This window comes from Callithrix jacchus, chromosome 22 (assembly GCF_049354715.1).
Source record: "Callithrix jacchus isolate 240 chromosome 22, calJac240_pri, whole genome shotgun sequence".
Taxonomy (NCBI): domain Eukaryota; kingdom Metazoa; phylum Chordata; class Mammalia; order Primates; family Cebidae; genus Callithrix; species Callithrix jacchus.
In genome coordinates this window covers 29,672,657-29,693,392 of record NC_133523.1, presented here as the reverse complement: position 1 = coordinate 29,693,392, position 20,736 = coordinate 29,672,657, and the positions used below count along the sequence as shown (strand labels likewise).

Genomic DNA, 20,736 nt, shown 5'->3' with positions numbered 1-20,736 from the left:
TGCAGAGGGGAGGGCACCACGTGGGGATGAGAGTGAGGGAACCCTAGGGCCGCTCCCTCGGAGCAGGTGGTGGCTTCTACAGATACATGACAATTCACCACACTGTAACAGCCGTGCACTTTACTGCAGATTACACCTCAGTTTAATATGAAACAAATCACTGGCTTACTTGCAAAAACCAAAAGCCTTCAGATATGGACAAAGAGGTCTTGTGGCCTTCTTAACTTCTTTGGCTTCCAGAACTCCTGCGGTGAACTCGTACAGCTCTGCGGGGACTTTGGCGTCCGCTCGCTCCAAGTAGCGCAGGATGCCCACTGCGTGGCTTGCATCTTTCTCTGTCAGCAGCAAGACAGATTTGCCTTTCTTATCTCCCTGTTCTGCAGGAGAACCCTGAAAAGCGGGGGTGAATAAAGGAAGTGGATCATCTATTCCAGTCTGAATGAGGACACCCTGTGGACTCTGTTTATCATGACACAGAAGATGCCAGTGGAATACGGGAGAATAAAAATTCACCAAACCTGTTCAGTGTGAAAATGATCAGACATGCAGTACAGGCGTCCACCAAAAACTTTTGGCGAGGCAGGGAAGCTGAAGTGAACCACACATGTGGCATCAGTGATGGCCAAGAGTGGGACGCAGTCATCCGTGAGGGCTGCAGAGAGGGAGTCCGACAGTGTGACATGTGCTGAAGTTACCACACTTCCTTTAACCGGCAGTTCCCACGGCCACACCGCAGTGCCTTTCTGTATCACATTTTACTTTTTTGGATGCAGAGAAACTTCTCCCCTATTTTTTCCCCAAAACGCCAGTGCTTAAAATCCAGAGAAAAGTGGTCTCCTTTTTAGACTGAAAACTGTCTCTTATTACAAATCCAAGCAGCCCATACGTTTTCCACTTATTCTATGTATTTTGACTTTTCTACTTTTTCAGATGACGTCTCACTCTGTAGCCCAGGCTGGAGTGCAGTGGCGTGATCTTGGCTCACTGCAACCTCTACTTCCTGGGTTCTAGCAATTCTCCTGCCTCAGCCTCTCAAGTAGCTGGGACTATAGGCGTGCACCACTGCGTCCAGCTAATTTTTGAATTTTTTTAGAGATGGGGTTTCACCATGTTGGCCAGGCTAGTCTTGAACTCTTGACCTCATGATCCACCCACCTTGGCTTCCCAAAGTGCTGGGATTACAGGTGTGAGCCACTGCGCCTGGCTCCACATTTTGACTTTTATATTTCTAATACTAAATTTAGCAATAATGGATGACTATATACATGTCTCCTTATATATGACAGTGATCCTCAAACTGTAAGTCTAGGGAGAATATCTAGACTAATGGTGGCTGCCCACTGACCTGAGAGATTCACCTCAACATCAAAATCTTAGGGAGATTTTCATTTTGATATTAACATTGCTAATAAGCTGTCAGTAAACCTGGGGAATAATGAGAAATCTGAAGATGAGATATACAAATGAATTAAAGACAGGATTCCTAGTAGCTCAGCCTTCACTAAATAGAAGTAGAAATTAAAACACTTACCTAATATAGTATGAGAGCCAGAACTTAACTTCTTTTTCCATTGTTCTAAAACATTTTGTAAGTTAAAAACCACTTCTTTATGCATCTTCAAGCAAAATATTGAACTGCTTTCTACTACCTAAAGATGAAACCAAGGAAGCCAGGTCGCAGTCAAGGATATAGGCTGGAAGCCGACTGTTCCATCAGTAATTGTCAATGTAAAGCACTTTAAATTATCTGTGAGGGCACTACCTCACTGATCCTGTAATTCTTAAGAATGAATGAGATGATTATAAACTTAAATATATTTCCAAAACTCAGTAGTTTACGTCTAAAACCTTCCTCAAGTGAAATAAGCAATATTTTGCTAAAAATTTTGCTTCCTTTTAAAATAGCACAGCTCTACCTGTGTGTGATGTGTGTGTGTGTATATATATTTATGTACATATATGCATATACACATATACATCAGATAGAAAGTCCTTGTTGACTGGAGTACCATATAGCTATACCTTCTAGCTCATTGTTGCAGAAAGGTAGATGTTCTCCTAATTCTCGTATTTGATAGTTGGCTTCACTTCTACATTTTAGCACTAATATGTACAACATAAAACTGAAAATACATCTTTAACCAATTTGTTTGATTTTTTGGCTGTATGGTATCTTTTACTGTTATCTTCTCAATTTTTTTTTTTTTTTTTTTGGTAGAAAAATGTTGCCCAGGCTGGTCTTGAACTCCTGGCTTCAAGGAATCTTCCCACCTCGGCCTCCCAAAGAGCTGGGATTTCAGGCATAAGCCACCTCAATCTTCTTAACCAGAGGGTACAGAAGATGTTGTCATGTTTATAAATTGATACTTTTAACGGTCCAACAAGATGAAACTGTTCTGCCCTGGAGAACGCCGCTGCAGGGGAAAGGCCCTGCCCACCCACCTGCTTCTCCCCAGTGCCAGACTTCCAGCCTCGATGCTCAGTGAGCAACCCCACCGCCTCTTCTGATTGATGTTAAATTTGTAAAACTGTACTTTCCTGCCACACAGTCAACTACCCCAGTAATTTTGTGGTGACATGAGAGTCAACCGGTTGAAACAAAGAGAACATTTTTATATGGGGATGGGCTCACCTTACACACTATTTCTGTTTCAGCTACAGAGCAGGTGAAGATCAAGGTCTTTTGTGGTTGACTTGGAATGAAATCAAGAGCTTGGAGTAAAGTAGAGGTTTTTTCACATTCTAGGCAAAGATGGACTACCTGGTAATGAAGTACAGAAGCAATGTGACTTTTTAATGCCCTAGGTGCTCCAGATCCACTTTCCATAGGTGTTGGGATTTTAATAGAAAAGAATGTATAGGAAATCAATAGAAAATTAAATATTCAACTATAATTGTATTTCATTCATAATTTATATATAAAATCAAAGCTGTAATTGTTTAATAGTAAGCTATGAAATAAAAGTTGCTGGTGTTCATCAGCCCTCCAACAACACACACGCACACACAATTACCTGCTGGACGTTGCCGTAGAGAGCAGCCTCTTCCATGGCTGTGATCACAATGTAGGGATCGTTCATGAACTCCTTGATGAGATGTTCTATATGTTTGTTCCAATGAACTCCAACTGCAACAATCTGATGTGGTGCAGATTCCCTTTCTTCAACGTCAATATTTTTTTTAAAGTTATCTAATATAGCAAACATCTGAAAAAATAGTATGATTAATTTCATTTTTACTTCAGAAGAGTAAGAATTAGTGTGGCAGAACATAAAATGTAAGCGATTGTATATTTTCTGTTCTCAGAGTGGAGAAAGTCTTTTAGAAACAAAAGGAAAGGGTCGGGCATGGGGGCTCATGCCTATAATCCCAGCACTTTTGGAGGCCAAGGCGGTTGGATCACCTGAAGTCAGGAGTTAGAAACCAGCCTGGCCAACATGCCAAAACTCCATCTCTGCTAAAAATACGAACATTAGCTGGGCATGGTGGTAGATGCCTGCAATCCCAGCTACTTGGGAGGCTGAGGAAAGAGAATAGCTTGAACCCAGGAGGTGGAGGTTGCAGTGAGCCAAGATCACGCCATTGCACTCCAGCCTGGGCTACAAGAATGAAACTCCATCTCAAAAATAAAAAACAAAACAACAAAAGGCAAAAATTAAATAGGAGAAAATGTTAAGTTTAAAGTCAACAAATATCCTGCAATCTCCATTATAAACAAAATTTAAAGCACAAGCAACATATTGGTGAATATGTATAACAAACTAATAAGAGATTAACATTTTCGAATAAAAACTTCTAAAAACTGATCAGTAAAAGATGATCCTCCCAACAGAAAATAAGGAAATGAATAAGCAACTCAGAGTGGAGACAAATGATCGGTATGAATTAACTGAAAACTTAAAACGTAATCAATGAAATATAAATTAGGCTGACAAGATCGCACTGTTGGCCAACTAGACTATAAGAGAAAGCCGGACCAAGCCTGCTCTCGCAGGGGTGTGGAGAGCCTGGCATGTGGCTGATGGGAGTGCACATCAGGTCATGCTTTCAGAAAGGACGTTGCACAGAGCAGTATGCCTAGACACTAGTTTTTGTTGTTGTTGTTGTTGTTGTTGCTGTTTTTTAGACAGAGTATCATTCTGTTGTCAGGCTGGAGTGCAGTGGCGAGATCTCAGCTCACTGCAACCTCCATCTCCTGGGTTCAAGAGATTCTCTTGCCTCAGCCTCCCGAGTAGCTGGGACTACAGGCGTACACCACTTCACTCACCTAATTTTTGTATTTTTAGAAGAGTCGGGGTTTCACCATGTTGGCCAGGATGGTCTCAATCTCTTGACCTCATGATCCGCCCACCTCGGCCTCCCAAAGTGCTGGGATTACAGGAGTGAGCCACCGCACCCGGCCCATGATACTAGTTTTATGAAAATCAGAACCTGAGACTTCAGATGAGTTCAGGAACCCTGCATAACCCCATAGTCAGTAACAAAGCCTGGATTCAAAGCTGAGGCCATCATTACTCCCAAGTGCACACCCTTGGTGATCGTGTGACACTGCTTCCAAGAAAAGCCTTACAAGAGCTCACAGCCTCTGACCCGTGAATCCCTTCCTAGGAATTCATCCTAAAGGAAACAAGCGCAAAAAACATTCATGTTCTTACGAATCAACAGGAAGTTGGGCAATTAAAAAAAAATTCATGTTCCATAGCCACACACATGTACAAATTATGTCGAATGTCCAAAATCAAGACAGTTTTACAACAAACTCTGTGATGTCCACAGAACTGAATACCATATGGCCAATAGCCACTAGGCTGTGGAACAGGAAGCGGTGGCCCTCATGCTGCTGTGCCCTGCACAATGCGGGCTATAAAACAGCCTGTAAAACGCACCTGATCTTAGATTAACTATGTCTATCAACAAACACAGGAATTCAAAGAAAAAGCAGCCAGTCCTCCAAAACGGTGAGAAGGGTCCCTTCTAAGACTATGGCTGTGGGGACTGGGTTTTTCAAGTGCTCTTCTCCAAGTCTTAAACCTTCTAAATAAAAATCATTGCTCCTGTAATCAGAAAAATTTTAAGCATTTTAAGAAATCACTCAGGAAAAGAATGTTTGCACTTCAGAAAGAATTTTAACATTAGGAAGGAAATTTCAGATAACTATTCTTTCTTCTTAATTATAGAAATTAAAGCAAGAAAATTTTTTAGATTAACCAATGTATGCCCCAACCAGACACTTTTCCTCCTTCCTGCCAGCAGTTAGCACGTTAATCACATCTCTCTTCTGAGCAATGAGGACCTACAGCCACACTCACCTGTTCACTGGCTTCCAAGAATAGCACCTCCACCTCATCCAGGACCAGGTGGCAGAGCCTGAGGAACAGCAGGCTCTGAGAGGTGAGAAGCCTCAGCAGGCTGTGTGGGGTGGTAACAATCACATCACCTGCATTTAAAAGAAAAAGTGAACATTTTCAATTGTTCACAGGTTGTTCTAAGATTTCCTCTGCTAACGGTCCACATACTTCCTAGAAAGGCCTTCCAATGAAGCAAAACACTGTTTCTGTCCTTAGGTGCGTGAGTTTTAGTCAACACCATGTGCCCAGCATCTAACAAACAGCTTAAGTGTTCAGTAAATAGTTGATAAATGAATGAAGTGACATAGTTTTCTCAGTGAAGCAGACGTCAAGATCAAACCTTCATGATCAGCACTATTGGGAGCAGACATGCAGGTCTGGACTAGTGACTGTGAGTGCGTTATCACACAAGCCACGTAACTGCGGACCCAGGCCTGCCTGGCCAGGCCCCACTGTCCTCTGTAGGGAAACCCAGTGCTTGAAAAGGATACTTACAGCCCCTTGGAAGCTTCGTTTTTTTGGCTTCCTCTTTGTGGAGCCCAATTGTTAACAGCACAGGATGAAGAGGCCTGGAGGACATGCTGTATTCTCCCAATAATTCAAAAATAAATTGGGCCTTCTTCCATCCAGGGCACACAATGACTGCAAGAGGCTGCGAAGACAGACACATTCAAATGACTCCAGACAGTAGTTAGGAATTCAGCATCCACATGTGAAACATCAAGAACATCTCTTTGTACGAAAGCAGCACTCCGTAAGTTTCTGCCGTCATCATCATATAGGTCAGAAAAGTTACAGTCTAATTTCATTAAAATAGATTTCGACACAGGCCGGGCGTGGTGGCTCATTCTTGTAATCCCAGCACTTTGGGAGGCAGAGGAGGGTGGATCACAAGGTCAGGAGATCTAGACCATCCTGGCGAACATGGTGAAGTCAAACCCCGTCTCTATTAAAACTACAAAAAATTAGCTGGGTGTGGTGGCATGCGCCTGTAGTCCCAGCCACTCAGGTGGCTGAGGCAGGAGAATCACTTAAACCCGGGAGGTGGAGGTTGCAGTGAGCTGAGATAGCACCACTGTACTCCAACCTGGGTGACAGAGCAAGACTCCGTCTAAATCTAAATAGATTTAGACACATTTAGTCATATTTTTCTGAGAGTCTCAATGAAACACTTCACAAGTATTCATTCATTTAGCTCTTAAAACGCTCTCATGGGCAGAGGCTATCACTGCTTCACATCATAGGTGAGGAATTTGAGGCACAGAGAGGTGAAGTCAGTTGCCCGAGGTTGCACAGCTAATACGTGATAGCAATAGGATTTGAACCCAAGCAGTCTGACTCCAGATCCCCTGCACAGATCCTAAGCACAAGAATGAACTAAATGCCTCCTGAAAGGGGCCTTAAAAAAGACAAACCCTGGCAGGGCACAGTGGCTCACACCTGTAATCCCAATACTCTGGGAGGCCGAGATGGGTGGATCACCCAAGGTCATGAGTTCGAGACCAGCCTGACCAATATGGTGAAACCCTGTCTCTACTAAAAATACAAAAATTCTCCAGTCATGGTTGCGTGTGCGTGTACTCCCCACCACTGAGAGGGCTCAGACAGGAGAATTGCTTGAACTCGGGACGCAGAGGTTGCAGTGAGCCGAGATCATGCCACTGCACTCCAGCCTGGGTGACAAAGCGAGACTGTCTCAAAAAAAAAAAAAAAAGACAAACTCCTCTTCCTTAGGAGACTATCTTCTGAACCCTGTGCTCTGGGAGCCCACAGGTAACTCATGAATTTGCACCACCTGCCACACACCTTCCTGGCACACACCCTCCAGTAACCAAAGACAAGCAGAGCCGCCTCCTTCATTCACGCAGATCCAGGTGGGCCCAAATTCCAGGCACAGGCCTGAAAGCAGGTTGACCATGGAGGCACAGAGAAAGCTGGGGGCCACAGGGACAAGACCTGAACGTCCCTTTCTGCCCCAAGCCAGGGTTTGTCCTCAACACAAGTGGCTTCTCATCAGCAGGGCTCTGCTGCTAACTAATTTGGAAGGTAGAAACATATCCACTAATTTGATTACATTGATTCATAATAACAGATGGAGCTTTCTAAAGAGAAATCATGAAACTGCATGGCATGATTAGAAAAATGAGCTAGTATCTTTTCTAACTGCAACCTATGTCTTCCTATTGCTGTTTTTACTGGCAGAGCCCTGTCTGGAGCACCCTCAGTGCCAGGCCCTCAGATGCAGGTTCCATGCCCGTCAGGCCCCTAACAGCTTCAACCCAGCAGCACAGGGCCACACCTGCTGTCATTTACCTTCACACCGCTCCTCTCTTTCCCACCACTTTTTTCTTTTCTTTTTTTTTTTTTTTTTTTTTTTTTTTTGAGACGGAGTTTCACTCTTGTTACCCAGGCTGGAGTGCAATGGCGCGATCTCGGCTCACTGCAACCTCCACCTCCTGGGTTCAGGCAATTCTCCTGCCTCAACCTCCTGAGTAGCTGGGATTACAGGCACACGCTATCAAGCCCAGCTAATTTTTTGTATTTTTAGTAGAGACGGGGTTTCACCATGTTGACCAGGATGGTCTCGATCTCTTGACCTTGTGATCTACCCGCCTCGGCCTCCCAAAGTGCTAGGATTACAGGCGTGAGCCACCGTGCCCGGCCCTCCCACCACCTCTTTCTTAGTGATATGGTTTGGATCTGCGTCCCTGCCCAAATTTCATGTTGAATTGTCATCCCCAGTATTGGAGGTGGGGGCTGGTGGGAGGTGACTGGATCATGGGGGCCATTTCTCATGAATAGGTTAGCACCATCCTCTTGGTGCTGTTCTTTGAGATCTAGTGTTTAAAAGTATGTGGCACCCCCCACTGCTGCTCCGGCCATGTGTCACACCTGCTCCCCCTTAGACTTCCATCACGATTGTGAGTTTACTGAGGCCTCCACAGAAGCCGAGTAGATGCCAACATCACACTTCTTCTCCAGCCTGCAGACCCATGAGCCACTGTGAGCCACAGTGCTGGCCTCAATAACCATTTCTAAAAGCCTCAGCCAATGGCTCATAACTGAGGGCTCCAGGTGAGAATTGGTGTGAGAGCATCAGTAATTGGAAGGGGGAAAGGACACTTTCTCATAGGACAGTTTCTGGCCTGGAAGTCTGAAAATCAAACTGAGTAATGGAACCTGACTTTCCCCAAAGGAGAGGTGTGTAATTTTAAAATAAATATTCAACCCATTTGGTTGTGAGGCAAAACTGTCTTTGACTTACTCCGTTTCTACTTGGTAATGACTTGTAGCAGGCCCCTGTTTGCAAAATTGTCAGCACTGGTGGGAGGTAGACCAAAGGGTCGCTTTCACAGTGAGAAATGACAACCACGTCACAGCCACGGGCTATGGGAGGCCAAGAGTAAGATTCGGTGTGGCTGGGGCCTGGAAACTTATTTCTTTGAAGAGCCTAAAAACAGCAACAACCAAAAACTAAAATAAGGTAGAGAAATCTAACAACAACTCCATCGCATGGCTCATTTCACCCCAACAAGCACTACCCATCACCAAACCCGCTATTTCCCAAGTCCTAACCTGTTAAGTTTCCGGGAATCTTTTCTCAGTACCAACCTCCTATTAAAAGACCCTTGCTCTTTCTCCTATTAAGACTTCCAATAAAAGATTCTTACAGCCAGGCGCGGTGGCTCTTGCCTGTAATCATAGCACTTTGGGAGGCTGAGGCGGGTGGATCACTTGAGGTCAGGAGTTGGAGACCAGCCTGGCCAACATAGTGAAACCCCATCTCTACCAAAAATACAAAAATTAGCTGGGTGTGGTGGCGCATGCGTATAATCCCAGCTACTCCAGAGGCTGAGGCATGAGAATAATGGGAGGTGGAGGTTGAACATGGGAGGTGGAGATTGCAGTGAGCTGAGATTGCATCGCTGCACTCCAGCCTGGATAACAGAGCGAGACTCTGTCTTTAAAAAAAAAAAAAAGATTCTTGTTTCAATTTTCTAAATTAAAAGGATCCAAGAGGTAGCCCACTGACAGGCACTTGAAGTTCACCAGTCAAGGACGAGGCTTTTCCTCCTCATTCTCCTAACCTGCCAGTCCATCAGCTTCATCTGTAAAGCTTTTTAAAAGGTAAGCTTTTATTTGCTTATTTTTCTATGTAACTGTCACTAAAACCCAAATGGTCCAACAGAGTTCTCCACCCACATGTACAGGATCTTCCAGAAGGCTGAGCTCACTGGCACCAGGAGCTCTGTGAGTCCTCTTGAGTCCTGAGCCCTAGCTGCAGTCAGGACCCATGTGCTGCACCTGGCATTCAGCAACCATCCTGGGATCATCCTTCACCACCACCCTTCCTCTGCAACCCATGCGGTCATCTTGCTCAGGTTACTTCCTTGTTTTGGTAGAGAAAATGAAATTTCAGTATCTTCTTAACAAAAGGTAGAAGGGAAGTAAGTTTTTTTGAGACTCTATGTCTGCTAATGTCTTCATTCTACTCTCACACTCCATCCACAGTTTGATTATGGACCTCTGGTTGGAAAGAGCTTTCCATAAAAAAAAAAAAAAAATTTTTTTTTTTTTGAGACAGAGTCTCATTCTGTCATCCAGGCTGGAATGCAGTGGTGTGATCTTGGCTCACTGCAGCCTCTGCTTCCCAGGTTCAAGTGATTTTCATGCCTCAGCCTCCCAAGCAACTGAAACTACAGGCAGGCATCACCACACTCAGCAAATTTTTTGTATTTTGGTAGAGACAGGGTTTCACCATGTTGCCCAGGCTGGTCTCGAACTCCTGAGCTCAGGCAATCAGTACCTTGGCCTCCCAAAGTATGAGGATTATAGACGTGAGCCACCGCACCCAGCCTCATCAGAATTTTGACATCAATGCTCATCTGGTGCACTGTGGAGACATCTGAAGCCATTTTGATTCCTGGTCCGGTGTGTAGGACCAGTTTCATCTCTCATAATCTTTGGACCCCTCACCTCACATGCTTCAGAGAACATATCTAATCTCTCTTCAGCCGTTGTGCTGGGCCTGTGATGGATAGGCCCTTTTAATCTGAAGATTCTTGTCCATTAGGTCGAGAAAATGCTAATCTTCAGAACATTTCCTACCATCTTCCTTCATTCTTCCTAGAAATTCCATTTTCAGATACTGGACCTCAAATAGACCCTCAAAAATTTTTCCTCTCATTTCTGTCTCTTTGCCTTTTTCTTCTACTTTCTGATAGTTAGCTTCTATTTTATATCTCAAACATACTAGTGGTTTTTACATTTTTCATTATTTTGAATTTCCAAGAACCTTTTTTTCTGCCTGTTCCTTTAAAAAATATCCTATTTTAAATATCCCCCGAGAGACGACACTGCATTCCTTTAACAGTAAACTGTTAGGGATACAATATCTTCTCTCTGGGGATGTTTATTTTCTTTGGGGATATTTATTCTCTAACATTTTCTCCTATTCACTGCACTGCTTGTTTCCTTGAGAGTTTAGTTTTTTATTTCCTTCTTTGAGATGGAGTCTTGCTCTGTTGCTTAGGCTGCCGAGTTCTGTGGTGCAATCTCAGCTCACTGCGACCTCTGCCTCCTGGGGGATCAAGTGATTGTCTGGTCTCAGCCTCCCGAGTAGCTGGGACTTCAGGCATGTGCCACCCACGCATGGCTAATTTTTCTATTTTTAGTCGAGACGAGGTTTCACCATGTTGGCCAGGCTGATCTGAAACTACTGACCTCAGGTGATCTGCCCACCTCAGCTTCCCAAAGTGCTGGAACAGGTTTGAGCCATTGTACCCTAGCCTGGTGGTGGTTGTTTTTTTTTAAGGTGAAGGCTTCCTTCAAATGTCCATGACTCCTAATGTCTGTTCATGGTGGAGAGGAAGACACTGGAGGCCCTGTGGACTGGGCAACTCTTGTTAACACAAGTGTCACCTCCCCATAGGAAGACAGGGCAGCAAGCAGGCCCTGTTTGTGGGAGAATTTCAAAGAGCATCATCTGAAGGTCATTTCTCTAGGGCCATTCAGTTTCTTCAAAAAGGGCCTCCAACCTTGCAGCTGAGAACAATACAAGCCAGCTGTGGGTGCTCAGGAGACAGAGCAAGGGGTTTACGCTCCCTTTGCAAAGTGCTCCTTCCCTGCAGAGGCAGCCACACTCTATCTCTTGCTTTCATCTTCTAAGGTTGTGGAATCTGTCTGCTTCTCTCTCATGCTATTTGTCCTGGTAGTTTTATCTTCCTATCTTAAAAAAATTTTTTTAACTTTTTTTAACCAGAAAAAAGTATATAAACATATATGATCAGTTTTCCGCATCTGCAAGGCAATTTTGAAAAGAACAGCTGGGGAGTGCATTACAACTCCCCTGGCAGCCTGCTACTCCTCCCGCAGCCCTGTCCCCAGGCATACTGGAAATCTACTGCAGAAGGGGCTCACAGTTCCACAGCAGCTGCCTCACAAAACGCTCACTCACTCACTTCTAAGATGCTAACCTGGACTTAACAGTAAATGAGAAATTAGGCTGGGCATGGTGGCTCACGCCTGTGATCACACACACACACACACACACACACACAGAGAATTTCAAAAGCAAAGAAATTATACAATGCAACCTTAGAACCATTTTAAAATCCTTCTATATTAGGAAACGTTGGTGTCTCTTGATAAAAGCAGTTTTACGAGCCCTTGTACCTTCTTCAGTTCTGCCGACAGTGGCGACGACTCGATGGTTAAGCAGGGCTCGACCTTGTTCCGGAGCACTGCCACAGGCGGCTGCAGGCCCGACTTCAGCTTCTGCAACTGAGAGAACGTGTGCATTAGACAGCTGGTATCTGCCCCAAGGCATTAGCACAGGAGAGCAAGAATTTCATGGAAATGAAGGAAATACAGATTTCACTGTAAACACCTGGGTATATACGCTTATTTAAAAAAAAATCCAAAAGGAAGACCATTTATTACCCGCCCCCAAAAAACGGAACAATTTCTCAGAAGCAACAATCCATTAAATCGTTTCTAAAAGGATGTCTTCAGGTAGAGTCCCCCATTTAAGGAGTTTCTCCTCTAATCTCAAGTCTGGAGGGAGGAAGGAGAAGAATGTAAAGAATAAGCAATTTTCTCTCTTTTTAATTTACTTTTTTAGGGCCTGTAATACCTGCTGGAGATCAGAGATTCCATCAGCTCTCAAAGGATCAGGATTTAAAAACTGTAGTAATCTGTAAGATAGTTAAAAGACAAAAGTGAAGAAAACGGTGTTTCTGTTTCCTGAGCAGAGCTATTCCTTCAGTTCTTCCTTGATGGAGGTAGCAGCGACTGCACAGCCCATGGCTCGGCTGTACAACTGCTGCCTTTTCTGTTCTGCTTGGTTTGTGGGACATGAGGGTCTGCACCTGTGCTGCCACAACCCTGCCACACAAAGCCCCCCTGAGAGCATCTGAGGGGCCCCAGCCAAGCTCAGGAGCCACTAGTATACTTCGCTATCTTTATTTCATGGATGAGATAACGAGACCAGATAGGACTGGTCTACAACCACCTCTGAGAGAAGGAATTTGAAACTGCTCTCCTCTAGATCCAGCCCAACCCTAACATGGGTAAGGCCAGGGACAGTCAGAGAGAAGTTACAAACCACAGACATGGCGGGGATGCCAGGATAAAGAGGGTTGGCTACACCCATGGCAAACTGCACTCTTTCCTAAAGCCCCATTCCTGCAAATAGACTTTTTTCTTTAAGATGAAGTCTTGCTCTGTCACCCAGGCTGGAGTGCAACAGCGCCATCTGAGCTCACTGCAACCTCTGCCTCCCAGGTTCAAGCGATTCTCCTGCCTCAGCCTCCCGAGTAGCTGGGATTAGAGGCACCCGTGACTTCACCTGGTGAATTTTTAGTAGAGTCAGGGCTTCGCCATGTTGGCCAGGCTGGTCTCAAACTCCTGATCTCAGATGACCTGCCCTCCTCGGCTTCCCACAGTGCTGGGATTACAAGCGTGAGCCACTGTGCCCAGCCCAGCAAATGAATTTTTAAACGCAAAAGCCACAAGACCCAACTCCATCAGCTAATGAATGGGTACATGAAATATGCTCCATGCACTCAATGGAACATAAGTCAGCCATGAAAAGGCACGCTATGCTCATTTATGATATGGCAGAGGTGAGCCTTGGAAACACAGTGCGCTGTGAAACCAAGCGTCACCAAGGCCCACACACCATATGATCCCATCAATATGAAATGTCCTGGCTGGGTGCGGTGGCTCACGCCTGTAATCCCAGCACTCTGGGAGGCCGAGGCGGGTGGATCACGAGGTCAAGAGATGGTGAAACCCCATCTGTACTAAAAATACAAAAAATTAGCTGGGCATGGTGGCGCGTGCCTGTAATCCCAGCTACTCGGGAGGCTGAGGAGGAGAATCGCCTGATCCCAGGAGGCGGAGGTTGCGATGAGCCGAGATCACGCCATTGCACTCCAGCCTGGGTAACAAGAGCGAAACTCCGTCTCAATTTAAAAAAAAAAAAAAAAGAAATGTCCTTAGCAGGCAAACCCACAGAGACTGAAAGCAGACTGCTGGCTGCCAAAGGACGTGGAGAGAGGAAAATGGAGAGTGGCCACTAATGGATATGGACTTGTGTGGCTGCAAACTCTGTGGATACACTAAAGACCACTGAGCTGTACACTTGAAAAAAGGGGACATGAATTATAATCTCAAAAAAGAGGTATTTTAGAGACAATATTCCAAAATAATGTTAGAAGCTAAAAAACAGATGGACAAACTGGTAGTAGCCCCAAGACAGTTGAATCTGAGCCAGCCACGGGAGGCCTGACTCTGTCTGCAGAGAACAACCTTCAGAAAGCTTAGGAACTAGGGCCAGACTTCCTGGCTGCAACAGTGTGGCAGGGGAGGAAGCTCTGCATTGCCTATTGCTGCTCCACACCAGACAGCCACTCACCCCAATCCCAGGAAGCCCAGGGGCTGATTCTCTGGAGAGGATAAAGCAGAACTCTCAGGCTATGAGCTGCCAGCTGCAAACAGAGCTGCTGAACTGAAAAGAGGGAGGCTAAGCACACACAGGAGAGGGAGACTCAGCCTGCACCTTCCACTCAGCCCCCAGGATGGGGGCAGGTCTTCACCACAGTGGGCAGAGATAGGAGAAACCTTCCCTCTGGCATCTGGCCCACCAGAGAGGAAAGAGAGAGAAAGACGTCAGTCTCACAGGCTTGGTCCACTCAGAGACCCTCCCTGGCTCACTGGGCCACCACATTGAAATAAAAGCAGACAATCTAGGGCCGTAAGACATCTAAGGAAAGCCTCCAACCTAACAAGCAAATAATGCACCCTGCAAGAAAAAGCAACAGTGTAGAGAGAAGAAAACTCCCCCACCAACATCATTAGTCTCCTTAGAGAAATGAGAGAAACTATCATATATGTGAAACAGGGACAACACTACTGGAAAGAGAAAAGAGAACAAAAGGAAAACACTTGCAAATTGAAAATGTGACATTCGAAATAAAAAACTCAATAAAATGAGAGGAGGACAAAATTGTAAAAATGTTCCAAAAAGTCAAGCAGGCCAGGCGTGGTGGCTCATGCCTATAATCCCAGCCTTGTGGGACGCCGAGGCAGGGAAATCACTGGAGGTTAGGAGTTTGAGACCAGTCTGGTCAACATGGTGAAATCCAGTCTCTATTAAAAAATACAAAAATGGTCAGGTGTAGTGGCAGGCGCCTGTAATCCCAGACTGAGGCAGGAGAATCACTTGAACCAAGGAGGCAGAAGTTGCAGTGAGCCAAGATCCCGCCACTACACTCCAGCCTGGGTGACAGAGCCAGACTCCATTTCAAAAAAATACATAAAGCAAGAAGACAAAGAGTTTAAAAAACAAGAAGAAGAAAAATATATTTTCCAGCCTGGCCGACATGGCAAAACTCTGCCTCTACAAAAAATACAAAAATTAGCTGGACATGGTGGCAGGTGCCTGTAATTCCACCTACTCAGGAGGCTGAGGCAGGAGAATTGCTTGAACCTGGAGGTGGAGGTTGCAGTGAGCCGACATCGTGCCACTACACTCCAGCCTGGGCGACAGAGCAAGACTCTGTCTCAAATTTAAAAAATAAAATAATAATAAAAGAAAGAATATTCCAGGGTTAATTTGCCAGGTTACAATATAAAATAATAAAGAGGCCAGGTACGGTGGCTCACACCTGTAATCCTAGCACTTTGGGAGGCCGATGTGGGCAGATCACGAGGTCAAGAGATTGAGACCATCCTGGCCAACATGGTGAAAACTCCATTTCTACTAAAAATACAAAAATTAGCTGTGCATGGTGGTGGCTGGCACCTATAATCCCAGCTACTTGGGAGGCTGAGGCAGGAGGTGGAGGTTGCAGTGAGCTGAGATGTCACCATTACACTCCAGCCTGGCAACAGAGCAAGACTGTGTCTCAAAATTAATAATAATAAAGAAATAAGCTGCATGGATCATGTAAGGCTTTCTGCTCCAAGGAAAATAACCACTGTGACAGCAAAACCTTTGGGTATTAGGGCTGAGGTTGCTCTGGGAGAAGGGTGTCAGTCAGGTGCATCGACAGCATTCCCCAGCTCTGTGGGCTCCTAGAAGCCTTCAAAGCCTCAGCTTTGAAATACTGCGTGGTGTCCTGCGGGGTAAGAAGCCCTGGAAGGCCATCAGCATGGCCTCTGGGAAGCTGGGAAGCCCACATGGCTGCCCAGTCCACACCCTTGCTCCAAGCCCCAGGCAAACCAGTGGATACAGCAGGACCTCCCCACCTCTGACCTGTCTCACACTCTGTCACTGAGAGCTCCAGGGCGGCTACAGTTACTTAGAATGTAAAACTGTTTAGGCTAACATGGTAAAAAGTATAAAGATGGCATTAGGCTGGGAGCTGTGGTCATGCCTGCAATCCCAGCACTTTGAAAGGCTGAGGCAGGAGAATCATTTGAGGCCAGGAGTTTGAGACCAGCCTTGGTAACATAGCAAGACCCTTCCATACAAAAAAAATAAAATATTAGCCAGGTATGGTGGTGCATGCCTGAGGTCCCAGCTACTTGGAAGCCTGAGGTGGGAGGATCACTTGAGCCCAGGAGGTCAAAGCTGCAGTGAGCTGTGACTGTACCACCGCACTCCAGCCTGGATGACAGAGGAAGACCCTGTCTCAAAACAAAAATTGGTATGTAAATATTTTGTAGATTACACAAGTATAAAATAAAGGCAAACTGCTCACAGTTTCTCTGGCAGTGCTGCCTCAGAGAACTGGAAAGAAAGCAAAGACCAACCCACAGAACATCAACAGCCCCAAAAGATCAACTGTATCTCATTCAATTTGTGACATGGTTCGCTTCACTAAGATAATCTGGAAGGTGAGGTAGAAAATGACTACTTACACTGGAAAAAGCTCTTAACAGAAAAGTGCGCCCAAGTGGGATGGAAAAGAAAAAACGAACGTCAAACACTACAGAAGCTACACTGTACATTTGTTTTTTCATAGGAATGTAGGTTTGAAATAATAAAATATGTAGATTTCTCTTGTTTATAATTTTATTATAATTATTTCAATACACAATTCAGGCCAAGGAAAAAATTCTTACTTCACACAGCCATTCTTCTCATCAAATTCTTTCTTCTCAGCTGATCTAAGAGGTTTCTCATTTGGCTTCTGACTTAAATCACTAGAAATCAAAAAAAAAATTAATTAAAATTTGTCAACAGCAGCCTGGGTAACGTAACGAGTCCCGATCTCTGCAAAAATAAAAAATGCCAGGCATGGTGGTATGTGCCTACAATCCTAGCAACTAGGGAGGTCAAGGTGGGAGGATCGCTTAAGCTCAAGAGTTGGGACGCTGCAGTGAGCTGTGACTGTAACCACTGCACTCCAGCCTGGGCAACAAGAACAAGCCCCTGCCTCTTAAAAAGTGAACATTTATGAACCCATTTACCCCAATGCAGAAAATATCTTTATTTCTGTGTGGAGCAGGCCCACCACAGCCTCTTTCTCCTGCTGATCACAGCTAGAGATTCTGGATGAGGCCCCAGGAGCAGGGGAGAAAAGTCAAACACGTGAAAAACAGAATCACCAGGACTTTCTTGTTTTTTCCTCCCCATGTCTTTCTGTGTTGACCGCAGGGTGACTTGATGGCAGATGCAAACGGCAGAACCTCCGAGAGAGACCTCCTCTTTCAAGCCAGAGAAGTAGGAAGAGGCGCCCTTTAAACCACAGAGTGTTGGGAATCCCCATCAATTTTCTTTTCCTTCCTCACCCCGCCCCAAGGCCAGCTCTGATCTTGGAGCTGTACCCAGCAACAGCAACAGCAGTGTGGTGACCTGTAACCCTGAGAGAAGACCCACACCTAAATCCGGAGGAACCTGGAGATGGGAGCTGCGTGAGGAAGAATTTCCAAAGACTGCGTGAGGAAATCTCTATCTTTTTTCTCCCTGATTTGTTTTATTCTCGAGGTGGCCCAATCCCACATTACTGCACAGCAATGCCTCTAAGAGAAACCATCTGGCCAGAGGAACATGGGGAAGGAGCCCCTAGAAACTGATAACCGTAAGGGAGATTCTGAAAAGACAGACAGCGAGCTAGTTCATGACATAACACAAGCCACTGGCTCCCCCAAAGCTAAGCAGATTAAGAACAGGCACCGAGGCCCCAAAGCCTGCGCTCACATGGCCACCGCACCCATAGACTTCGAGGTAGAGCATGAGGGCCCGACCTCTGGGAGATACCAACCTCCTGCTAAGACAAACGACACAACCAACATTCGCTAGAGAATGTTAACAGAAACCAGAGTCTCGCAACATAACGTTTAAAATATGCAGCGTGAGTCCAAAGCTACTCAGCACACATGGGCCAGGAAAACCAGACTGACTGCCGAGAGAGGACAATCAGCAGGAGCCAACCCCAGTAGCTCAGGGTGGCGATCACTGGACATTCACTCCACAAGAAGAAAAGGCCAGCCCTCCCGAGTGGAAACACACAAGTTCTCAGCAAAGAAATATACACTTTAAAAAAAAAAGAGAGAGAAATTTAGAAATAAGAAATACAGGCCAGGCATCGTGGCTCACACCTGTAATCCTAACATTTCAGGAGGCTGAGATGGGAGAATAACTTGGTCTCAGGGGTGGGAGACCAGTAGGAGCAACATAGCGAGACCCCAATCTCTACAAAAAATTAAAATGTTAGCCAGTTGTGGTAGCATATGCCTGTAGTCCCAGTTACGTGGGAGGTCGTGGTAGGAGGATCCCTTAAGCCCAGAATTCAAGGCTGCAGTGAGCTAGGATTGCTCCACTGCACTTGAAAGCCTTGGTCACAGAGCAAGACCCTATCTCAAAATATGTACATATATAATAAATAAAATACTCACTGGATGGGCTCAATAGCCGAAGGCAGATGATAGAAGAGAATAAAAAGACAGATCAGTAGAATCATTAATTTAAAGAAGAGCAAGACTGAAAGGCTGCAAAAATGAACAGAGCCTCAGGGACTTTTGGGACAATATCAAAATATCTGACATTTGTTTTATGAAGATCTCTAAAAAAAGAGGAAAAAGAGATTGGTGCAGAAAAAATATTTGTAGACATAATGACTATTTGATGTAAGGAGGATACAAATGAAGAACATTAATGAACCCCAAGCATAAGAAATACGATAGCAATGACAGCAAGGCATATAATAAATTTAATTTTTTTTTTGAGACGGAGTCTTGTTCTGCCACTCAGGTTGCAGTGCAGTGGCATGATCTCAGCTCACAGCAATCTCTACCTCCTGGGCTGAAGCGATTCTCCTGCCTCAGTCTCCCAAGTAGCTGGGATTACAGGTGCCCACCATCACACCAGCTAATTTTTTTGAATTTTTAGTAGAGATGGGGTTTCACCTTGTTGGCCAAACTGGTCTTGAACTCCTGACCTCGGGTGATCTGCCCACCTCGGCTTTCCAAAGTGCTAGGATCATAGGCGAGAGTCACTGTGCCTGGCTGGTATACCAAAATTAAATTACTCAAACCAGTAATCAGGAGAAAATCTGAAAAGCAGTCAGAGGAAATGGCAGAGGAACAAAGACAGCGGTTACAGCAGAGGCAGTGCTGGGAACAATGCAGGCGAGAAGACAGAGGGGCAACATCTTTAAATAAAGTCCTGTCGACCTCGAATTCTACACCTACCAAAGGTATCCTTTTTAAAATAAACTTGAATACTTAAAAAATCAAAAAGCTGAAAGAGTTCATCAACAGCAGACCTGCAATACAAGAAATACTAAAGGAAGTCCTTCAGGTAGAAGGAAAATGATACCAGATGGAAACAGGGATCTACACAAAAAGTAAAAACCACCAGTGCAACCACACAGGTAAAAAGAGAAGATATTTGTGTTAGTTAACTCTCTGTAGGTTATCACTGACTATTTGAAGAAAAGTGAGCTAGAGTCCAGCATTTTTGAGATATGCAAAAGGAAAACAGAGGACAATCCACAGCATACCGTCCACGAGGGGAAGTGTGAAAGTCTCCTGCTTTGAGTTCTCAGACCATTCATGAAGTGATACAATGACATCCTTTCTGCGATGTCATTAACGTCACTGACATGTATCTTGAAGAGGACAGAGTACAGACCCAGCCTGAGACTCATGAAACCATTCTTCTCTTTCCACCCCAGGTAACCACTCAGCCTCTGCTTCCATCTGGCCATGTAAGGCCATCCCACCCATCAGGACCACTCCATGCCAAAGAAATACAACTTCAGACCTGCCTTACAGAGTCAGCTCTGTCCAACGAGGCAAAGAGGAGACAGACTCTAGGGCCACTACCAGTTTTCAGTCAACTCTGATATCAATCAGGTGTCACATTTTTCTGTTAAATTAATAAATATATTTAACCAAAATTTCCTGGGCCACTCTTTGAAAATGGACCATTTTCCCATCATCAATCTTACAGAACACTGTATAAGACAATATCACCCTTAAGTCTCTAGTCAATTATACACTGAATTATTTATTCTTTTCTTTTCCCTTTTTTTTTCTTTTTAGAGATAGAGTCTCACTCTGTCACCCAGGCTGGAGTGCAGCGGTATGATCATAGCTCACTGAAGCCTCAACCTCGTGGGCTTAAGCGATCCCCCCAGCTCTGCCTCCCTAGTAGCTGGGACTACAGGCAGGCGCCACCACACCAGCTTGAATTTTCAAATCATACCTTGCTTCTGGTATAACTGGATCAGCGTATATGGTTATGCCTCTTTTTGTTGGCCAGTATGCTGAAGATTCAACACGCTGTAAAAAAAACTTTGTTTCAGAAAGAATGTGTATGCCAGCAACATATATATATTCTTTTGGAACTAAAATTCCACGGAGTTATTCTCATGAACAACCATCCCAGACAATTTTCATGCACACAGAGATATGGAGAGACGAGAAACTG

General features: G+C 44.9%; 1 protein-coding gene across 5 annotated transcripts in view; it reads right to left on the bottom strand.

The window, feature by feature from the left end:
• Positions 1 to 20,736, bottom strand: part of TDRD12 (tudor domain containing 12) — a 79,570-nt gene that overhangs the window by 24,858 nt on the left and 33,976 nt on the right. For 4 of the 5 annotated variants that reach the window (XM_078362108.1, XM_078362109.1, XM_035287036.3 and 1 more), the window contains 12 exons: positions 20,512 to 20,588; positions 16,923 to 17,003; positions 12,484 to 12,544; positions 12,024 to 12,131; positions 8,614 to 8,799; positions 5,844 to 6,000; positions 5,310 to 5,437; positions 3,015 to 3,206; positions 2,633 to 2,761; positions 1,532 to 1,649; positions 519 to 652; positions 170 to 390 (listed from right to left, as the gene is read on the bottom strand). In XM_078362108.1, the coding sequence (XP_078218234.1) occupies positions 170 to 390; positions 519 to 652; positions 1,532 to 1,649; positions 2,633 to 2,761; positions 3,015 to 3,206; positions 5,310 to 5,437; positions 5,844 to 6,000; positions 8,614 to 8,799; positions 12,024 to 12,131; positions 12,484 to 12,544; positions 16,923 to 17,003; positions 20,512 to 20,588 (1,592 nt within the window). The remainder of the gene's footprint in view (positions 1 to 169; positions 391 to 518; positions 653 to 1,531; positions 1,650 to 2,632; positions 2,762 to 3,014; positions 3,207 to 5,309; positions 5,438 to 5,843; positions 6,001 to 8,613; positions 8,800 to 12,023; positions 12,132 to 12,483; positions 12,545 to 16,922; positions 17,004 to 20,511; positions 20,589 to 20,736) is intronic. The other variant, XM_078362111.1, reaches the window with a different exon arrangement.